A 21,187-nucleotide genomic window follows, 5' to 3' on the forward strand; every position below is an offset into this window, starting at 1 on the left:
GCTGTTTCAACGCTGTTTTGAGGTTTCGCCCATAGGCTATAATGGGGAAGCTTAAAACAGCCTATAACTTTGTCATTTCTGGCCTGATTTGGATGAAATGTGCAGGAATGGTAGCGCCTTTTGAGGGCATGAAACTTGCCAAGTTTCAAGGAGATAGGTGCAGGGGTTTCAGGGAAACTGCACCTCAAAGTCTTGAAAGCAAAAAAACTCATATCACGTGTATGTGTTAAGCTGGGTCAAAACTGCAGGAGTGGTGGCCCCTGCTGAGGCCACGAAGCCTGTCAGGTTTCAAGGAGATAGGTGCAGGGGCTAGGGGGAAACTGCACCTCAAGCTGCGGACAAGCGAAACTCATGCCATGGGTGACACCGTGTGTGTTAAGCCGCAGCGGGGTGAAAGCTGCAAGCCTGCTAGCCCCTGCTGTGGCCACGAAGCTTGCCAGCTGTCAAGGAGATCGGTGCAGGGGGAGTCTGGGTTCTGGGGCCCTGCACCTCTAGCTGCTGGCGGGCAAAACTCGTGACATGGGTGGGTGACACTGTGTGTGTGTTAAGGTGTGCCCTCACTCAACTGGCACCAAGGCAGAAAGCAGGGCAGGTCAAACAATGCTGTCTTTTATGCAGTTTTTCCATCCCTCCCCCAGAGCGCTGGGATTGGAAGGGACCTCAGGGAAGGGTGACAGTCACTGGCCGGCTGCACAGTCAATAATGAGAGCACTCCTTCCCCCACTTCCCCTTGTTCCCCCTCCCTCTCCTTATTTTAGTTTCTGTTTCCCTGCAGGCAAACCCAGCTTGAGCTTCGAAACTCGAAACGTTTTGAAAATGTTGAAATGTTTCGACTTGCCTCATTTGGTTTCAAGGCTGTTTCAAAGCTCTCTGTTCATTTCCATTTTGCTGTTTCAAGCTCAAAACGAGTTGAAACAGCATTGAAACGAAACTGCCAGCGAAATTTCACACAGTCATATTATTTAGCTATGTATTCATTTCATCTGGGGTAGTGGTTGCTACACCATTCACCTCCTTGCTGGTATTTGGGAAGTGGCCAGTTGCAGTGGTGCATAGCCGGGGCTTCCCTCTATCCTGCTGATCCCATCCCCATCCCCCTCTATGCTGTTTGCTGCAAACAGGGCAAGCAATTTTCAGGCAGTTTGCTGGGAGCAAGAGTAGTAAGGGGAAGGGAGAGTAAAGCCAGGCACCGGGCACCAGATCCTGTCCCAGCAAGGTGAGTGATCCAGAGCTGCCTGTGACTTTGGCTTCCTGAGTGCTGTTTGGTGGGCTATGTGTATGTTTGGGGTGTGTGCATGTACAGTTGGTACAAACTGTTCAGGAAGGAGAGGCAGGGGAGAAGAGCAGGAGGAGTTGCACTTATGTAAAAGAGCACTATGATTGCTCAGGGCTCCAGTATGAAACTGCAGACAGGCCTGTCAAAAGTCTCTGGATTAGGGTCTGAGGAGAGAGCAACAAGGGTGATATCGTGGTGGGGGTCTGCTGTAGACCCCCAGACCAGGAGGAAGTGGTGGATGAGGCTTTCTTCAAATAGCTAGCAGAAGTTTCCCAGTCACAGGCCCTGGTTCTCATGGGGAACTTCAGTCATCCTGACATCTGCTGCGAGGGCTATATAGCAATGTGCAGGCAATCCAGGAAGTTTTTGGAGAGTGTTGGGGACAACTTCCTGGTGCAAGCACTGGAGCGGCCAATTAGGGACCATGGTCTTCTTGCTCCGTTGCTCACAAACAGGGAAGAATTGGTGGGGGGTGTAGTGATGGATGGCAACTTGGGCAACATGATTGAGTTCAGGATCCTGAGGAAAGGAAGGATGGAAAGCCACAGAGTAAGGACCCTGGACTTTAGAAAAGCAGACTTTGACTCACTCAGGGAACTGATGGGCAGGATCCTCTGGGAAGCCAGTCTGAGGGGGAGAGGAGTCCAGAAAAGCTGGGTGCACTTTAAGGAAGCCTTACTGAGATTGTAGGAATAAACCATCCCAATGTGCAGGAAGACTAGCAAGTAATGCAGAAGACCAGCTTGGCTTAACAGGGAACTCTTCAGTAAACTAAATCACAAAAAGGAAGCTTATAAGAAGTCGAAACTTGGACAAAGAACTAGGAAGGTGTATAAGAGCATTGCTTGGGCACACAGGGATGAAGCCAGGCAGGCCAAAGCACAACTGGAGTTGCAGCAAGCACGGGATGTGACGGATAACAAGAAGCGTTTTTACAAGTATGTCAGTAACAAGAGGAAGATCAGGGAAAGTGTGGGTCCCTTACTGAATGGGGGAGGCAACCTAGTGAGAAAGGATGCAGCAAAGCCTAAAATACTCTGCCTTTTTCACCTCTGTCTTCACAAGAAAGGTCAGCTACCATAATATTGCACCTGACAGCACAGTTTGGGGAGGAGGTGAGCAGCTATCGGTGATGAAAGAAAAGGTTAGAGATTATTTAGAAAAGCTGAACATATACAAGTCCATGGGGTGGGATAGGATGCACCCGAGGGCGCTGAGGGAGTTGGCTGATGTGATTGCAGAGCCTCTGGCTATTTTCTCTGAAATCTCATGGTGATTGGGAGAGGTCCTGGATGATTGGAAAAGGGCAAATTTAGTGCCCATATTTAAGAAAGGGAAAAAAGGAGGATCCAGGGAGCTACAGACCAGTCAGCCTCACCTCACTCTCTGGAAAAATCATGGAGAAGATCCTCAAGGAATCCATTTCAAAGCACTTGGAGGAGAAGTAATTGATTAGGAGCAGTCAGTATGGATTCACCAAGGGCAAGTCATGCCTGACCAACCTGATTGCCTTCTGTGACAAGATGACTGGCTCTGTGGATGCAGGGAGACCAGGGGATGCAGTATACCTTGATTTTTAGCAAGGCTTTTGATATAGTCTCCCACAGCATTCTTGCAAGCAAGTTAAGGAAGTATGGACTGGATGAGTAGATAGTAGTGGATAGAAAAATGGCTGAAGCATTGAGCTCAGTGAGTAGTAATCAATGGCTCGATGTCTAGTTGGCAACTGGTATCAAGTGGAGTTCCCCAGGGGTTAGTCCTGAGGTCAGTTTTGTTCAATATCATCATCAACGACCTGGAAGATGGCATGGAGTGCACTCTCAGCAAGTTTGCAGATGACCCCAAGCTGGGGGAGGAGGAGTAGATACCCTGGAGGGTAGGGCTAGGATTCAGAGTGACCTAGACAAATTGGAGGATTGGGCCAAAAGAAATCTCATAAGGTTCAACAAGGACAAGTGCAAGCCCTGCACGTAGGATGGAACAATCCCATGCACTGGTACAAGCTGGGGGTGACTGGCTGGATAGTAGCTCTCTTAAAAAGGACCTCAGGGTTACAGTGGAAAATAAGCTGAATATGAGCCAACAGTGTACCTTTGTTGCCAAGAAGGCTAATGGCATACTGAGCTGCATTGGTAGGTGTGTTGCCAGCAGAGCAAGGGAAGTGATTCTTCCCTCTATTCAGCACTGGTGCAGCTACATCTGGAGACCTGTGTTCAGTTTCTGGCCCCCCACTACAGAAGGGATGGGGACAAACTGAGGGAGAGTTTAGCAGAGGGCAACGAAAATGGTTCTGGACCTGGGGCACTTGACTTACGAGGGGAAACTAGGGGAGCTGGGTTTATTTAGTCTAGAGAAGAGAAGAGCAAGGGGGGATTTGATAGCTGAAGTGGGGTTCAAAAGTCGATGAAGCTAGACTGTTCTCAGTGGCAGCAGATGACAGAGCAAGGAGCAATGGTCTTCAGTTGCAGCAAGGGAAGTTTATGTTAGATATTAGGAAGAATTGTGTTACTAGGAGGATAGTAAAACAGGTTACCTAGAGAAGTGGTAGAATCTCCATCCTTGGAGGTTTTTAAGCCCTGGCTACACAATGCCTTGGCTGGGTTGATTTAGTTGGGAATGGTCCTGCTTTGAGCACTGGGTTGGACTAGATGTGACCTCCTGAGGTCCGTTCCCACCCTCATTTTCAATTATTCTACCTATTGCTCCTGAGACCATTGGCAGCTGCCATGTCGGCAAACTGACGTTACAGCAGGGGGCATTTGGGCACATAACTGGCCCAGGTTTGCAGAGTACAGCTGCTTTCTATTTAGGTTAATCTCTTTTCAGAGTGCTTTGCTGCTGGATGAGCAAATTCAAGAAAGTTGCTAAAGCCCAGACATCTTAGAAATAATGACTTTGATTTATATACAGAAAGAATCATCTGAATCTTTTGTGACGTTGTATATGTATCATATTTCCCTGTATATAAGATACATTTTCACACAGGAAACCAGGACAAAAGACTGTGTGGAGGAGAAGTTATTGATATAAATTTGATTGAATTTTGGTCAACATTTTATTGCAATTATTTCATTTATTTTTGCATATTTTTAAGACACTTCTTAAGTTTAGAATCCTGTTTTGGGGAGAAAATCTACATCCTATACACTAGAAAATACAGTAACTAGAACTTTTCAGTGTACGCACACATGTGAAGTCAATTGTAATCATGCTTTTTTTCCTGCAAGATACTTCTTGAAATGATTAATTCTATTTTGGGGAAGTGTACAAATTTATCTCTATCATTCGGTCTCTTTCAGCTCTTCTATATGCAACAATTTTTGGAAATGTCACCACCATTTTCCAGCAAATGTATGCTAACACCAACCGATACCATGAGATGCTGAACAATGTGAGGGATTTCCTAAAATTATATCAAGTCCCAAAAGGCCTTAGTGAACGAGTCATGGATTACATTGTCTCAACGTGGTCCATGTCTAAAGGGATCGACACAGAAAAGGTATGAATGCACTTAGTAATAATCTAGACATTGAATGTTTCCATCCTCTTTGTCCTTTCCCCTAGAGTGAACAGTGTTAAGTAGTGTAAATATATTGAAAAAAAATATGAGCATCGTGTAACAGCATTAACATTGTTATGGTTGTATTCAGGGAGAGAACTGATTACTTGGTTGAAGATTTAAGGGAAAACGTTGATAGTTTTGTAAGTGTGCTGTTTCACTGAGGTCTGATTTTCTGCTTTCCAATTTTCCTTTGACTGCTTATTACATTGTATTTTGAAATGCATTAAAAATATTTTTTTAAGTCTTCAGAGACATTTTTCAAAAACTATTTTTCATTTTTGAAATCTGTTGAATCTGGGCATGTCTACAGAAGACACTGCTTATTAGCCTAATAACAGCGTGCAGTAGCATGGAGGTTAAAAACCGTGCTAATAGCCTACTGCGCAGTGTTACTAGGCTACTGGGCAGTAAGCATCACAAAATAACTGTGTGCCAGCACTACTCTGCAGTAACTCTAGGTACTGCGCATTTACTTAATACTTTATTAAGCAAGTACTAAATTAATTGTGCAGATCTGAGGCACATTAATGAATGTGTAGATGCGCCTTCCTGTCCAGTCAAAATGTGCAATAAAAAAAAATTTAAACAAAATAGCAAAACTGGAAAGAAAATTCATAGAAGCAACTAAATATTTTCTTTTAAAGTCAAGTAGATATTTTCTTTTAAAGTTTCCATTTAAAAAAAAAATGTGAGATGCACAAAAACATTTGATTACAAAACACTATTATTTAATAAAAAGACCAAACTTCAGTCCTTTTCCCATTAAACATATCAGGCAAGGTTATTACTATAACTTGAACTACTAACAGAAAACTATCCATCAGCTGCTTATGGTCTGTTACCTCCTGCTACTATATAACAAAAATAATAATAAAATGTAACTGTAAAGAGAAGCAGGGGTATTATTTGTGTGTGATATCTTTTATTGGACCAACTATAGTTGTGAGAGATGTTGGGCAAGCTTTTGGGTGGGCACAAAGCACCCTTCTTCAGGTCCTTAAATATTCAGGTCTTTAGAGTAAGGTCCCTTCCAGCCCCTAACATCCATGAATCTTCAAATTTTTAGATTTTTATTTTGAGTTTGGTCCAAGACACTAATGCCTGAAAGCTCTCACCACCTGAGGATTTACCTGTAAATTTATTCAATGAATTTTGTGTGATATGCCGATTTCTAATGGACAGGACATCCACATATCCTATCCACCATCAAAATAGTACAAGATTTAATAGACAAACTCTTCTGGGATCGTCTTTCCAGTTCATGGCTGAAGCAAGTTTTGGTAGGCTCACATCGCTGCGAGTCGTTCTGTTCCTGGAGTGTAATAAGATAGGATATTCAGGGCCAGATTTTCAGTTTGCCAACTTCACTCCACTGGCTTCAGAAGAGCCAGACTAGTTCATACCAGTTGAAAACCAAGCCTTAAATCTTTATTGCTCATGACAATTTCAGTATTGAGCCTGTAAAGCTACTTGTTAGGGGAAAAGACTAGCAGCAGAATATTGCTGCCTTGCATATAATACTTTCAGGGCACTGATATTAATGTTTAGTTAAATATATAGGACTGAATAGCATGCGATATGGGAACTCCATTATGATAATACCTCTTGGGAAGGCATACCAAAATGGCATACCAGTGGGCATAAGAGTCTAATAATAAATCTATGAAATAATTACCATATGAATGAACTGTTAACTATGGAAGTCAAGTTAGCGTCCACAAATATGCAGCTTTGTGTATTATATAGTTGGGTTAATGCAAACAGACTTTAGTTTATTGGATCCTTTTGTTTTTCTACACCTGATTCTTTAACATGTTCATTTCCTGTTCATTTGTACAGTTCATTTGTACAGGCATCTTATCTTTGAAGCGTGCTGATATGTACACTGTTAATAATGAGCATTGTCAGAATAACGGCTGTAAATGCAGTCAGTTCTCCTGTGGTAAGCCAAAAAAAAGCGAAATATCGACTTTCATTCCCCTTGATCCCCTTTATCTTATTTTATTTTTGTGTTTGATTAGGGAAGAATATTGTATTATTCTGCTAGAGTCTGATTAGACTTCAATGGTGCTTTGTAGTTAATTAAGGGAATCTTTGCTTTAATTAGTGAGATTTTCTTTTGTAGTTTCCACATGTCCAGTTTTATAGAGTTAAAAAATGCAGTTATAGCCTATAAACATAATAATCATTGGCTTACACGAAGTACTTGTCCCGCATGGTAGTAGTGGTTACTTAGTTAGATAATTAACATGGCAATAAAATCGGTGATTTAGGTTAATAGTATTCCCAAGCTGAAACCTTGCCTAACGGAGACTCTGATTAAAACCTAAGTCAATGGAAAGACTCTCATTGACTTCAGTAACCTTGGGATCAAGCCATTAACAGTTTCATATAATCATTTTTTTCCTTCTAAAAATATAGGCAACTGGAGACCGGGTAATTGGAAGAACTTTTGCCCTTGTTGTGCTATTCTGGTATTCGGTATCTTGTAATGGCTACAATCCTGCAGTGGACACTGCCTGCATAGGCAAAGTGCTATGATTACATTGAGCTGCACTGAAGTCAGTAGACTGGGTGCAATGACCCATTTATATGCAGGATTGGAGCCAGTGTTAGCACTCTTATGGGAAAGGTGGGAGGCTGGGCAGCTGGCATTCACATGGCCCCGCTGGATTTTAAATTCCAAACTGTGCTGTGAAATATTTCAATAAGAAAAAATGTTTGTGTGCATGTGGTGTATTTCCCAGTTGGTAAGCACTAGGAAAACTACAGTAGTCACAGTTTTCTATCCACAGTCACAGGGATTAGTCATTTAAAATCAGATACTTTGCACTATGCTGAGGGCTTCTGTTAGCACTTTTCTAACTGCCTAAAATACAAAAGAAACATTACAAAGATCTGTGTCTTAAATATTATGGATGGATTAGCTCGCAGTGAATTGGATCATAGTATTTTTATTACCTTACGTGTTACACAGTAGTCACAACAAAGATTGGAAAATACCATGCCAAGCTCATCAGTCTGACATCTTGTGGAAATGTTTCCATTACTCTGTGGGCTGGGTACCTTTTCTAGCCTGAAAGCCTTTTCCATCTTTTGATCATAAAATAGGTGTAATCCTGCAGCAGAAACATAGAGTAGAAAGAAAGGGACTTTTATATTCTTTGATTCTTCTCCCTGCCGTGGACGAGGTGTTCCCAAATGAGCATTTCCTAGTTCCCACTGTAGTTTTGAGAATCTCAAATGATGGGTTTTCAACCAATCTTGGAAGATTACACACAGCCTATTCTAGTTCACTGTAAGAGAGATTTTTTGTTATAGTCAACATATATTTTCCCTCTTAGCTTCATCCTGATCTTGGTCTTCTATCCAGATGACCAGTAATCAGTCCCTCTTGTGATTTTTCTCTGTGTTTTCATTCCTGGCTTCCTTCAAAACCAAAGGAGTTTTCACAGCATATATTTTGTTGTCAGGCTGCCTTTGAAAAGCAATTCTTTCCTGGGCTGCTTGCATTTGTGAAGACCTTTCATTGTGTTTCTTCTTATTCCTCAGCAAAGATTTGTACCCATTGTGCAGATAATTGGCAATGAAGTGCTGAGCTTTGGCAAGTTTTAATATCCAGGGATGGCTGTTTTGCACATATGCATCGCTACATCCTCATTTGTTTCAAATAAAAGCATTTTATTGCTCTCTTTGCATTGGAGCGCACCTTCTAATGTCATTTGTCATGATTACTATGATATATTTCAGTCAGTCCAGCATGCAGTTATTCAGCACGTAGAAGTCATTTTCCTCTTGAAATCCAAATACAAAGCAAGAGAAGGCTCTCACACAGACACAAAATTAGGTTATGTTTTTAAATACTACAGCAGGTTCCCATGGTGACAAACAACTGCATTGTATTGGCAACAGTCAGGGTATAAATAAATTAATCGCAGCTAAAAATTAACAGCTAAGGAAATGTGTTTGAGCCTAAAATATGGAAGCATCTTTGCTGGGGGCAATGCACCTTTATCATAGGTGGCTTGTTTATTCTTCCATTCCTAGACAGACACAGTGAGCAACTATTTATTCTTATTCATTTGTGAGCTTCTTCCATAGAAAGTTTCTTTGAAACCTGCATGAAATCCAGAGGGCGTAGTGATAGGTCCTGTTGCAGATACAGATAGATACATTTTGTAGGTTATCCATATAGTCCTTTCATGTCCCCAGAAGGGTTAAGAAGCATCCAGCTTTCATGCTGGCCTCTCTGAAGACTCAGTACCCCACCCACTGGTGGCAACACTCAACTTTTAATGTCTTGATGCCCATCCTGCAGGGGACATCTGACCCCAATGGTCTTTCCTGCCCAAGTGCAGGGGGGATGGGTCCGATGATCTGTAAGGTCCCTTCCAGCCCCTAAAAACTATGAAACCTCAGTGCTGAGCTCCCAGACTGACCAGGTGCTGAGCTCCTGTGCTGCACAGTGCCTTAAAAGTACAAGCTGGGTTGTGCTGGTAGTTTGGGGAAAAGTTTGTCTTCAAATTTAATCCTCAACCCCCAGTGCTTATTGTTCTCTCTCTTTTTTCTCAAGCCTTAAATATTTATGAATAAGAAATCTTTTGTGAATCTAAGAACATCCCTGTGTTTATTTTTAGTAGTTCAGTGAAAGCACATGGCCTCTGGTCAATAATCTTAATGCACTTAAAGGTCAGAGCCCTAACATGACCGGTAAGTTGACAAGACATAATGCATGTACTTGCACTGTAGGTGCTTTAACATGGTAATAATACATGGCTGAAGTATAAGAGGAATTTTTATAAAGAGCTATTCATGCTCAAGTTACTCACCCAGTAATGAGTTAAATATAGTGTGGTTAAATGCATGGGAAAACCTAGCAGCGATTATATTTTTAACAGGATCTCACACTCATTAGATCCTTTTTTGCTGAGAGAGGTAAAAAACGAGCCTGAACACTTTCTGAATATGATCTTTTTAAGTAGTTATAAAAATATTTATACTCATAGTCCTATATATAAAGCACTTGCACTGAATTTGAGCTTCTTAGCTCTAATCAAAATGCACTTGACAGCAAATGAAAAATTAATAGGTTGCAGCTCTCATATAGGAAATAGGTCATTACACGTTAAACAGCACAACCATTAACTTACATCCAGCTGTTTCGATTAAGGTCGTACTCTTCTAATGGCAAAATTCTGAAATGTCAATAAAGCCCAAAGATTTTCTTTCCTTGAACTCTTAGTTACTGTTTGGTTTAAGATTCTCTTTGAAAGTAATAAAATAAATTACCTTTTTTGCTAGCTAATTTCTAGCAAAATGTAATGGTCCACTTGCCAAATAAAAGGCACAGGCAATACAAATACTAAATAATAATACTGAGAGCCAGTTTTACTTTGTAACCATTGAAATGGAAACCATGGGAAAATAATTTGGCGCTAAAGTTATTCGTTCCTAATGCTATGGTTTTAATATGTAATAATACAGGACTGGCTGGGTCATAGCAAATAAAATAATATTGCAATTTTGTTCAACATTCATTCAAGCAGGTTCAGTGCAGCTTAACTGTTAATAAGCTGTTAATAAGTTCTTCAGAAGCCATTATAAATATTATTGCTGTCCAAGATGGATTGCCCCTAAACATGTTTCCAAATATGGTGCCAGGTTTCCATATTTATATTATAAATCCTATTATATTCCAGGCCAAGGTCTGGAACGGGCTCCCAAGGGAGGTGGTGCTCTCCCCTACCCTGGGGGTCTTCAAGAGGAGGTTAGATGAGTATCTAGCTGGGGCCATCTAGACCCAGCACTCTTTTCTGCCTATGCAGGGGGTCGGACTCAATGATCTATTGAGGTCCCTTCCGAACCTAGCATCTATGAATCTATGAATTATGGAATTATATTAATTATATTATATATTTCCATATATATATTATATATTTATTTATATGGTCCCATGACATATTTGCTTGTTTAACCCTTACTACTTTTATTTCCCTAATTCAATCCCTGCAGTACGAGATCAGGGAACAAAGCTTCTGTCCTTGACAGCTACTGGAAACTTCCATCAAATATATGGCACAACAACCATGAAACGTAGATATGATTTTCATAGAATCATAGAAAATGAGGGTTGAAAGGGACCTGAGGAGGTCATCTAGTCAAACCAAACTAGCTCATAGCAGGAACTTCCCCAACTATATTATCCCAGCCAAGGCTTTGTCTAGCCAGGTCTTAAAAACCTCCAAGGATGGAGATTCCACCACCTCTCAGGGTAACCTGTTCCAGTGTTTCACTACCCTCTTGGTGAGTCACTTCCCTTGACCTATGGGCAACACACCTACCAATGCAGCCCAGTATGCCATTAGCTTTCTTGGCAACAAGGGTACACCGCTGGCTCATATTCAGCTTATTGTCCACTATAACCACCCAGGTCCTTTTCTGCAGTCAGCCCCCAGCCTGTACCGGTGCATGGGATTGTTTGATCCTAAGTGCAGGACTTTGCACTTGTCCTTGTTGAACCTCATGAGATTACTTTTGGCCCAATCCTCCAATTTATCTAGGTCACTCTGAATCTTAGCCCTACCCTCCAGCATATCTACTACTCCCCCCAGCTTGGTGTCATCTGCAAACTTGCTGAGGGTGCACGCCATCTCATCTTCCAGGTCGTTGATGAAGATATTGAACAAAACTGGCCCCAGGACCAACCCCCTGGGGCACTCCACTTGATACTGGCTGCCAACTAGATATTGAGCCATTGATTACTACCCTCTGAGATCACTGCTCTAGCCAGTTTTCTATCCACCTTACAGTCCGTTCATCCAACCTGTATTCCCTTATCTTGTCTGTGAGACTGTTGTGGGAGACTGTATCAAGATCCTTGCTAAAATTAACATATACCACATCCACTGTTCCCCCCTCCATCCACAGAGACAGTCACTTCATCATAGAAGGCAATCAGGTTGGCCAGGCATGACTTGCCCTTGGTGAATCCATGCTGACTGTCCCTAATCACCTTTTTCTTTTCCAAGTCCTTAGAAATTGATTTCTTGAGGATCTGCTCTGTGATTTTTTCAGGGACTGAGGTGAGGGTGACCAGTCTATAGTTCCTTGGATGCTCTTTTTTCCCTTTCTTAAATATAGGCACTATATTTTTCCTTTTCCAGTCATCTGGGACCTCTTGCAATCTGCATGAGTTTTCAAAGATGATGGCCAGTGGCTCTGCAATCACATCATCAAACTCAAAAAGACAGATAATATAATCTGGACAGGGATTTCCCCTATTTAATCAGGACTTGATTGTCAGCAGGCTTGGACAGAGGCAGAGGGTGAACTCAAAAGCCCCCCTCACCTTGCAATGCTTGGAAAGCAAAGTGCTGAAAAAGGGTCAGGAAAGAGACGGGGATGTGGTCCCACCTCTTCTCACATTAGCCCAGAGACCCAGGTTGATGCACCAGGGAGCTCTCTGAATAGCACTTGAACAGAAAACCAGGGCTGAAAGAGATCTTATGGGTCATCAAGTCCAGTCTCCTGTGCACATCCTGTAACCCCAGGAAAAAATAATCTATTTCACTGTGCTTCTGGGATGTTGCAAGAAAGGACTGAATCTGGGACCTGTGTATATTAAAATATTAGCCTCTAGTATCTGAACGAGAAGGGCTGCCTTTGTTAGTCACTACTGCAGCACACCCGTAAGCTTCTGTATATGCCACAGAAAAGGACAAAACCCCACGTGGAGTTACATTTCCCAGAGTGCTTGTGCTCGGGCTGTGCAACTTATCACTGCTTCCAGCAACAGAGACACCAGAGTCCAGCCAGAAGGGAGAATCTTCTCTGGATGCCTGTCCTTTGTGTCCTTTGACCACTGAGTGACCTCTATATTTAATGGGACAGGACTAGTCAATATAGCTCAACTGTAAAAACTTTCTCAGTGGGAGAATTTGAAGCTGCCATTATTTGTTAGCCAAAATAATATGGATGGTGCTGCTGCTGTTACCTGAACAACAGATTTTAGTATGTATGATATTTCTTTATGGTAAGGGTGGCCAAAATTTGGAATGGGCTCCCAAGGGAGGTGGTGCTGTCTCCTACCTTGAGGGCCTTTAAGAGAAGGCTGGATAGGCATCTGGCTGGGGTCATCTGACCCAGCGCTCTTTCTTGCCTAGGCAGGGGGTTGGACTTGATGATCTCAAGTGAGGGGTTTGTTGCGGGTAGGTCTTGCTTGACCAATCTCATTTCCTTCTACGACCAGGTGACCTATCACCTGGACAAGGGAGAAGAGATTGATGTCATATATCTTGACTTCAAAAAAGCCTTCGATCTGGTGTCCCATGATCACCTCTTGGTGAAACTGGCCAATTGTCGCCTTGGGTCCACCACGATCCACTGGCTGGAAAATTGGCTCCGTGGTCGGACCCAGAGGGTAGTAATTGATGGAAGTCACTCATCATGGTGTCCTGTGACCAGTGGGGTCCCCCAAGGCTCTGTCCTTGGACCCATATTGTTCAACATCTTCATTAATGATGTGGACACTGGAGTCAGAAGCGGACTGGCCAAGTTCGCCCATGACACTAAACTTTGGGGCAAAGCATCCACACCAGAAGACAGGCGGATGATCCAGGCTGACCTGGACAGGCTCAGCAAGTGGGTGGATAAGAATCTGATGGTGTTCAACGCCAATAAATGCAAGGTTTTCCACCTTGGGAGGAAAAACCCACAGCATCCTTATAGGCTCGGCAGTGCTACGCTGGCTAGCACTATGCAAGAAAGAGACTTGGGGGTCATCATTGACCACAAGATGAACATGAGCCTGCAATGCGATGCTGCGGCTAGTAAAGCGACCAAAATGCTGGCTTGCATCCATAGATGCTTCTCAAGCAAATCCCGGGACGTCATTCTCCCCTTGTACTTGGCCTTGGTGAGGCCGCAGCTGGAGTACTGCGTCCAGTTTTGGGCTCCACAATTCAAAAAGGAAGTGGAGAAGCTTGAGAGAGTCCAGAGAAGAGCCACGCGCATGATCAGAGGTCAGGGAAGCAGACCCTACGATGACAGGCTGAGAGCCCTGGGGCTCTTTAGCCTGGAAAAGCGCAGGCTCAGGGGTGATCTGATGGCCACCTATAAGTTTATCAGGGGTGACCACCAGTATCTGGGGGAACGTTTGTTCACCAGAGCGCCCCAAGGGATGACAACTAGGTCGAATGGTCATAAACTACTACAAGACCGTTTCAGGCTGGACATAAGGAAGAATTTCTTTACTGTCTGAGCCCCCAAGGTCTGGAACAGCCTGCCACTGGAGGTGGTTCAAGCGCCTACACTGAACATCTTCAAGAGCAAACTGGATGCTTATCTTGCTGGGAGCCTATGACCCCAGCTGACTTCCTGCCCTTTGGGCAGGGGGCTGGACTCGATGATCTTCTGAGGTACCTTCCAGCCCTAATGTCTATGAAATCTATGAAATCTGTTGAGGTCCCTTCCGACCCTGGCATCTATGAATCTGTTTGCTCACGGTGTTACCTGAGATCTAGCCAGGGGCAGCTGCACTCCCATTTCAGGCTGGACCGCACTATGGGAATCTCCAGGGACTTTTTTTTTTTAAGTCCCCAAATCGGTCAAGAATCCCCTCTCCTTTCCCCTCTGTGCTCAGAGGCATGCCCCCTTCCTCCCCTGCTCACTGCTGCTGTCCCCACTGTCCTAGGGTCTGGGGGGGCTTCTGAGCTGCTCCTGCTTGCCCCTGCTGGGCTGCACAGAGGCTGGGTTCATCTGGGACAGGGGCAGAAGCAGTGGAGCGAGGAGCTCCTTCACCCTGCCCGGTCCCCACAGGAGCAGGCAAAGGAAGGGGGAAGCCCCCACCCATTGCAGCTGCCGCTGTCCCAGCAAAGCCCAGTCGAATCAGGCAGGAGCAGCTCGGAAGCTTCCCCCTTCCACGGGACAGGGCAGAAAGCAGCAGTGCTGATTGTGGGAGAGGACAGGAGGGGAGGGAACATGACTGTAAGCATGGAAAGAAATGAGAGGAGATTCTTACCTGCTTCAGGGACTTCAGACAGTCTCCAGAGGCTTCAGCAGCACAGTGTGCCTGCAGTAGTGGAAGGAGGGAGGAAGGATAGGAGTCGGGGTACAGCCACCCCTACAGCTCAGGTTGCTACTCCTGCCCCTCCCCCCCCCATTTTTCCCAAATCCTGGATCCACCCCTAGATTTGGTACTACGCCCCATCAGCAGGCCATTTCATGGCTAGATTTGGTATCGGTAGAGAGGTGAGTAACAGAACTGAGAGGATTGAAACCTTTCATTCTCGTGCTCATACACAATGTGGACAAGGATCTTTGGTCCTGTGCCATCAGTAGATGATATAATGCCCTCCTGCCTGCTCTTTTCAGACCATAAACTGGCCTCTGGATTGAGCTCCCAGGCACCTCCTCACAATACAATGTGGTGCTGTTTATCTTCACCCTTTGTTTCCAGACCTTCAGCTTTTTGCATCTTTGTTGATGAGATTGAATTGAATTTAATCCAAAGCCAATTTGTAGCAATTTTTGAGTGTCTCCAACACTTGTTATTGTTATCCAATTAAGAAATTGCCTTTGTTGCTTCTGCATTACTAAATCTGTTTCAGCTCTCTGGTCACCAGTACAACTCTCACATTGTTTTTTTTTCCTTTTCTTTTTTTTTTTTTTTTTTTTTTTGGATGAAAAATAATTAGCCTCAATTCACAGATCAGTTGCTCTGAGCATTTAAAACAAACCACATAAGTGACCTTGGAATGTTTGACAGTACAACTAAATAATACCAAGCCATCCTTGTGTAAATTAAATCCTGAATACCAGCCTCTTCAATCCAGTATATTATATTTATCCTAATGCATGTGGGATTAATACCTGCTTAGTCTCTCCTCCCTCCCATTTCAGCTCTTTGTAAAATGATCTGATTTGCTGTGTGAAAGTACTCAGTGATTTGCATATCAGCTATTTCTTAACTCTCTATCTTTAGCAGCTAATCCAATGCCTGTTGTAATGCTTTTGGCCAGATTTGCAGAAGACCCCAACACCTGACACCTGACTTGATAAGTTTGTACAAATTCTCAGCTAATTTAGTTGGGTATCTAATGGGAGTTATGCCCTTTGGAAAAAATCGGACTGTGATTGTGTCTGCTGATCTCTTCTAAAAGCCTAGCTCTTGCTAGCCTTTTCCCAGCAGGAAGGAATTGGTTTGGGGACTAACCAGTCAAAAGTCAGAGGGTTTTTCTTACGTCAAAGTTGACTGTATAAAGCTTTAGTCCGCCACCAGTAAATAAATCATTATAGCTGGTGCAGCGAGAATGTGAGAATCCAGTAAGTTGAAAGAGAATTGCAAATTGCTGCAGTCTGTAATTTATCAGCCTGGTGCCCCCTTTGTTAACGCGTCTTAACAGATTTGACAATATTCACTAAGCTATCCAGCAGCCTTTTCAAACTGAAGGAGATTTAAGAAATATTTAAAACCTTTCTAGCAGACATTATTTGTACACATTCTTAATCCACAGAGTCTTTGTTTTGATTCATTTGCTCTTCCTCCAGCTCTTTTTATAATCTCTGCTCCCTGGAGAGTTCTTTGAACTATTCTAGAGGCTTATCTTAAACTGCCTGAGTATGCTTAGAAAATGCTGGGGGGGGTGGGGGGATCAGATTGAACTTCCTTGGGAATTCTTCCCTTCCAGATCTCAAATATATAGCACTGAGGCATGGATGTGTTGTACCACTTATCTGAGTGCTTTTACCACTGCTCTTACAAATCTTTGGCTGCACACCCAGACATCTTGCTCGCCTTCTAAAGAGGCAGCATGCAGGGATATTACCTTTCATCTTCTGTCCCAGGCTCCAACGTGCATTGAATCTTTCCATCTGCTGTCGTTGTATCGGGGCTTATATCCTCTATGGATGTAAGCCAGGAGAGGCTGACAAAGATCAGATTTTGAGCGCTCTGTAATCACCGGTTCCGGTTGGATTTCTCACCCAGAAGATGCTCATTATCCACTATGTTACCTCTTGCCATAAGTTAAGCAAAGCTCATGTTCCAGCACCTGGGGTTCACACTGATTTAAGTTCAGTAGTCAGATGCTGCTATGTTATAGATCGGTGTCTGTGTGCACGTGATACCACCCCACACTTGTGACACAAAATGTATCACAGTCTTCACAGCCTGTCCAGCTGATGAAGAGCATCCTTTAGACAGTCTACTTTGCCTTCTGTTAGGTGCCCTCTATGTACCTAAGGTATCTTCTGCAGCAAAAAGTCATTGATTGTGTTCTTTTAAGATGCTCAGATCCACATGAGGTATTTGTTTGTGAACTCTGAGATCTGTGAACTCTTACATTTTTTACATAGCAACTCTTTTGGTAGCATTGGCGTCTTGGCTCTGCAGTGTACATCCTCCTAGACTTGTGCTCCAAAGGTGTCAAGCAATGAATAGTCAGGAACTGGTGTATATTGGTCTGTTTATAGAACATGGACTCCACTAAAAACAAGTCTTGACGACTCCTCAGGAAAAATCTTTCCTCTTTGGAAATTGTCTCAGTGCTCTTTGATATGTTTCCTAAAATACGGGCAGAGTAGAAACAGCTGTCACATGGAATCTGTAATCCCTCTAGCATATAATGCTGGTAAACATCAAGAAAGTGTTCTGCTAGTCAGCTAGCTACTTTGGCTTTAGAGAATACCCTTTCCTTTGAATTACAATGCGCTGTCTCTCACTCCGATGCGCACTGCCATTTATTGGCGTTATAACATTTGCATATAGGTCAGATTGAAAATGGTGAGCTCAAAGGAGATGTTTTAGGGTGTGGACAAATGAACAGGTGGATGGTGACAAGCTAAGCATGTGATTTGACAGGGGGGGAATTTGCATCTGGCTGCCCCAAACAAATAAGCAGCTTGTGTTCAGTTGTGAAATCGAGCATTCACATGGAGTGGGGCGGACCGCGCGGCCCTACAGCAGCCCAGGGCTTGGGATCCCAGCCTCCTTGGGATCCCAGCCTCCCACAGTGTACTGTGCCATAGCAGAGAGTTCAGCATTTGAAGGAGGTGTTTGGGAGCTTCCAGGTTCAACTTCCCTGTGTCAGCAGTGAAAAAACCCCATGGTTTATTTGGCAATTTCTGTCTCGGAAGAAGACAACACCATTGTCACACTGCAGCATGAACCATTCCTGCCTTGATCTCCTTAACCACCTGCATATCAGCCAGTACCGGCTTGGGATGAGATATCAGACTTCTCCACTACCAAGAATGTACGTCTCTGCAAACTCTCATACACATCAGTGCGCAGGTGCAAATCAGGCTGCAGCATGGCTGACACCAAAGGGCCAAGACAAATGGTTTCATTAGCAGTGTTGAATGAGCCTGTGCCACCGCATCTTTCATGGCGATATACTGCCACGATAATAAGGATATTCTGGCTGCAAATGAGGATCATTTGCTCTGGGACTATTTGCAGTCTGTTGTCACAGGTTCTGGGTGCTGGAAAATAGTGAAGACAGGTGGAACGAGCTTGTGCGGTAGCCATGGGATAACTGCCGGTGATGGAAGAACTTCAGGACGGGGGAGGCCATCTTCCAGGAAATCTGCACAGAGGACTTGAAAGGCAAACCCACAGCCTGATGTTCTTGACAGCCTGATGTCCATGGACAAGCAAGTGGCAGGAGTAATCTGGAAGCTGGCAACTGGACCATCCCAAGCTACATTCTCATGTGGATTCTGCCATGCACAAGACATGTGTTGTCAGTAAGAAGGCACTGAGCCAGCTTATCCTAAGGCCTGCCAGTCCTCAGAATATGAGGAATTCTCCAACAGTGTCAGAGTCGGGATGCATGTTGCTGCGCTTTGCCATCTTTCCACAAGGCTTTGGCCATCTGCAACAGCTCCACGTTGTTTTCCCAGATAAGAGACGGAAGGTTTGCCAGAACTGTTTGCAGCTTAGGGGATGTTCATACTGTTCATGCTGAGGGTCACCCATCAACTAGCAATAATGTGGGATGGTAGTTGGCTGAAGTGGAGAAAGGCCACATACAAACCAAACCTAAGCCTAGACTTTGTGCAGCACATTTACCACTGGTATGTATACTGAATTGCTTTTTAGGGTTGCATCATGTGGCATCATGTGTTCATAGCTTGGGGGGGGTGGGGGTTGAATGGGGATTACCTCACTTTACCCAGGTTAAATCTGTGAAAAGGCAGGGGTTGTCAACCTACAGCTTGCAGCCCATGGAGCCATTTGATCCAGCCTGGAGAGCAGGGACTTTGGTGGTAGTCACTCTCCCCGTCCCACCGTGGGAAGAAGCAGCAACAGCAGCTGGATCCTAGCACCCATTTGCTCACCTGCCTCTGAGTGAAGTTGGGTCGTAGTGGCCTGCAACCTTCAAAGGTTGCCAACTGCTGGTCTAAAACCTTAGGATGCAGATGTCCAGTTCTTGCTCTGGGTGTCTTAGCTTCTGAAGTGGAGGCCATTGTTTCTTTCTTGGGTATTTCAGAAAGTTCTTCCTTGGTCTTACTGAAAAATGAATTGTGTTTCCACCCGAAGATCTTCTTTACTGCAGCAGATCCGAGTCATGTTCATGGATCTGGTGGTCTCCATGGGACACTTTCAGAAAGCTCGATGCTTGTATATGTACACTCAGAAAGCAGCTATGCAAAACTCGAGCCGGACTCTGTAGAGGTCTGCACTTAAGCTAAGAATTCATGTGTTAATATTCAAGTTATCCAACTTTTCTCTCTCTTCTTCCCCCCTAAGTATTTCCCCATTTACTTTTATTTCATTCTATATCTAAGATGCTTTGCTAAATCCTTTAACACAAAATACATTCTTATGTTTCGTTATCTTTATTTTCATCCTGTGTTCTCAGTTCAAGGGGGAACAAATTGTAGAACCGAAAAGAAAAAAGAAATATTCAGCCCGTGGCCAGATCTTGGCTCATTATTCATTTACTGTTGTCCTTGTCGAAAAGTGAATGTCTCTCTCAGTTTGTACGCGGTAACGTTTTGTTAAAAGAATCACTTTCTAAAAGGGAGTCTCTTAGATTGTGAGTTCAGTTAATTACTGAATTCTGCGGGATTTACTCAGCTGGCTTATTCTGTGCAGTGGAATCTATCATACCTTCTGTTAACGTGCATAATAGAGATGCTCCAATGCTACAAAAAAGAGTATGACTCAGAGTGATCAATTTTCACGCTGTATTGTTAATTCAGTGGGCTGTATTTTGAGGAAATCTGAGGATGTTTTGTCCTTGATGGACTTAATTGCTTTATATTAACAACAATAAAAAAAAAAGATGCAGGAATTCTGGCAATCATTCAGGATACAGTCTTTGGCCTTCTGTCGTAATATATTATGGTAATTATAGTTCCAGTGGTATTTAGTTCACAGTCTCTCCTCTTCCCTCCCCCGCACCTATTTTTTTGCCTCTGAAATGAAGAAGAATAGAAGACAGGCTTTGCAAACCAAAGTCATAATGTGATTACAGCATGTACTATGAACGCAGAGTATCAAGGCTCTTGAAAGTCAAGGCTCTTGGCCTATGTTAGCCAAACCAATTACATTATTAAATGAACTATATTAGGAGCAAACTAATTCCTAACAACAGCATAAGTCCAATCTGGATATGGATGGTATAATTGCCGTTTTTGATTCGGAAAAGGCAGAAGTTTTCAGTAAGTTTTATTGGAAAGGAGCTGGATGATGTATTCATACCTAAGAATGATAAGAAAATATTTTCTATGCTATCAGCAATGAGAAGAAAGGGCACTTTGTGCCTGAAAGCTTGTCTAGCGTACATCCCAACTACACGGTTGGTCTAATAAAAGATATCTCCAAAAAGTCCTTGTTTCTTGTGTATTTGGACCATCACAGCTATAGCACTTCAACCCTAACAGCGTCCAGGGTAGAAATGAAACAGCAAGTACTGAAGCTAAACATTTTTAAATTAGCAGCAGTTGATAACTTGCACCCAAAAGTATTAAAAGAATTTGCTGAGTTCCCTGGGCAACTGATGTTCATTTATAAAAAACATTGGAATATTAGAGAAATTTCAGAGGGTTAGAAAAAAAGACATTCATGCTAGTATTTCAAAAGGGTATCATATGATTAATTGGACAGGGTGTCAGGTAAAATCATGGGAAGACTGAAATGAGACATGATCAGTAAAGGACTAAAGGCTGGTAGCATTATTAATGCAAGTCAGCATGGTTGTGTGCAAAATATAACTTGTCAAACAAACTTGGGGCTTTTAGTGATACCATAATGAACTTCCATGTGACATTTGACTTAGTTGGGCATGGCACTCTGATAAAACAGCGTTAAATAAAATCAGTGTCGGCCATGTTGAATCGAT

At 43.3% G+C, this 21,187-nt stretch overlaps 1 protein-coding gene across 1 annotated transcript in view; it reads left to right on the top strand.

Moving 5' to 3' along the window:
• Window positions 1–21,187, top strand: part of KCNH5 (potassium voltage-gated channel subfamily H member 5) — a 271,205-nt gene that overhangs the window by 177,023 nt on the left and 72,995 nt on the right. The window contains exon 8 of the mRNA XM_014598759.3: window positions 4,576–4,775. Within this exon, the coding sequence (XP_014454245.1) occupies window positions 4,576–4,775 (200 nt within the window). The remainder of the gene's footprint in view (window positions 1–4,575; window positions 4,776–21,187) is intronic.

This window comes from Alligator mississippiensis, chromosome 2, assembly GCF_030867095.1.
Source record: "Alligator mississippiensis isolate rAllMis1 chromosome 2, rAllMis1, whole genome shotgun sequence".
In the NCBI taxonomy this organism is placed as follows: domain Eukaryota; kingdom Metazoa; phylum Chordata; order Crocodylia; family Alligatoridae; genus Alligator; species Alligator mississippiensis.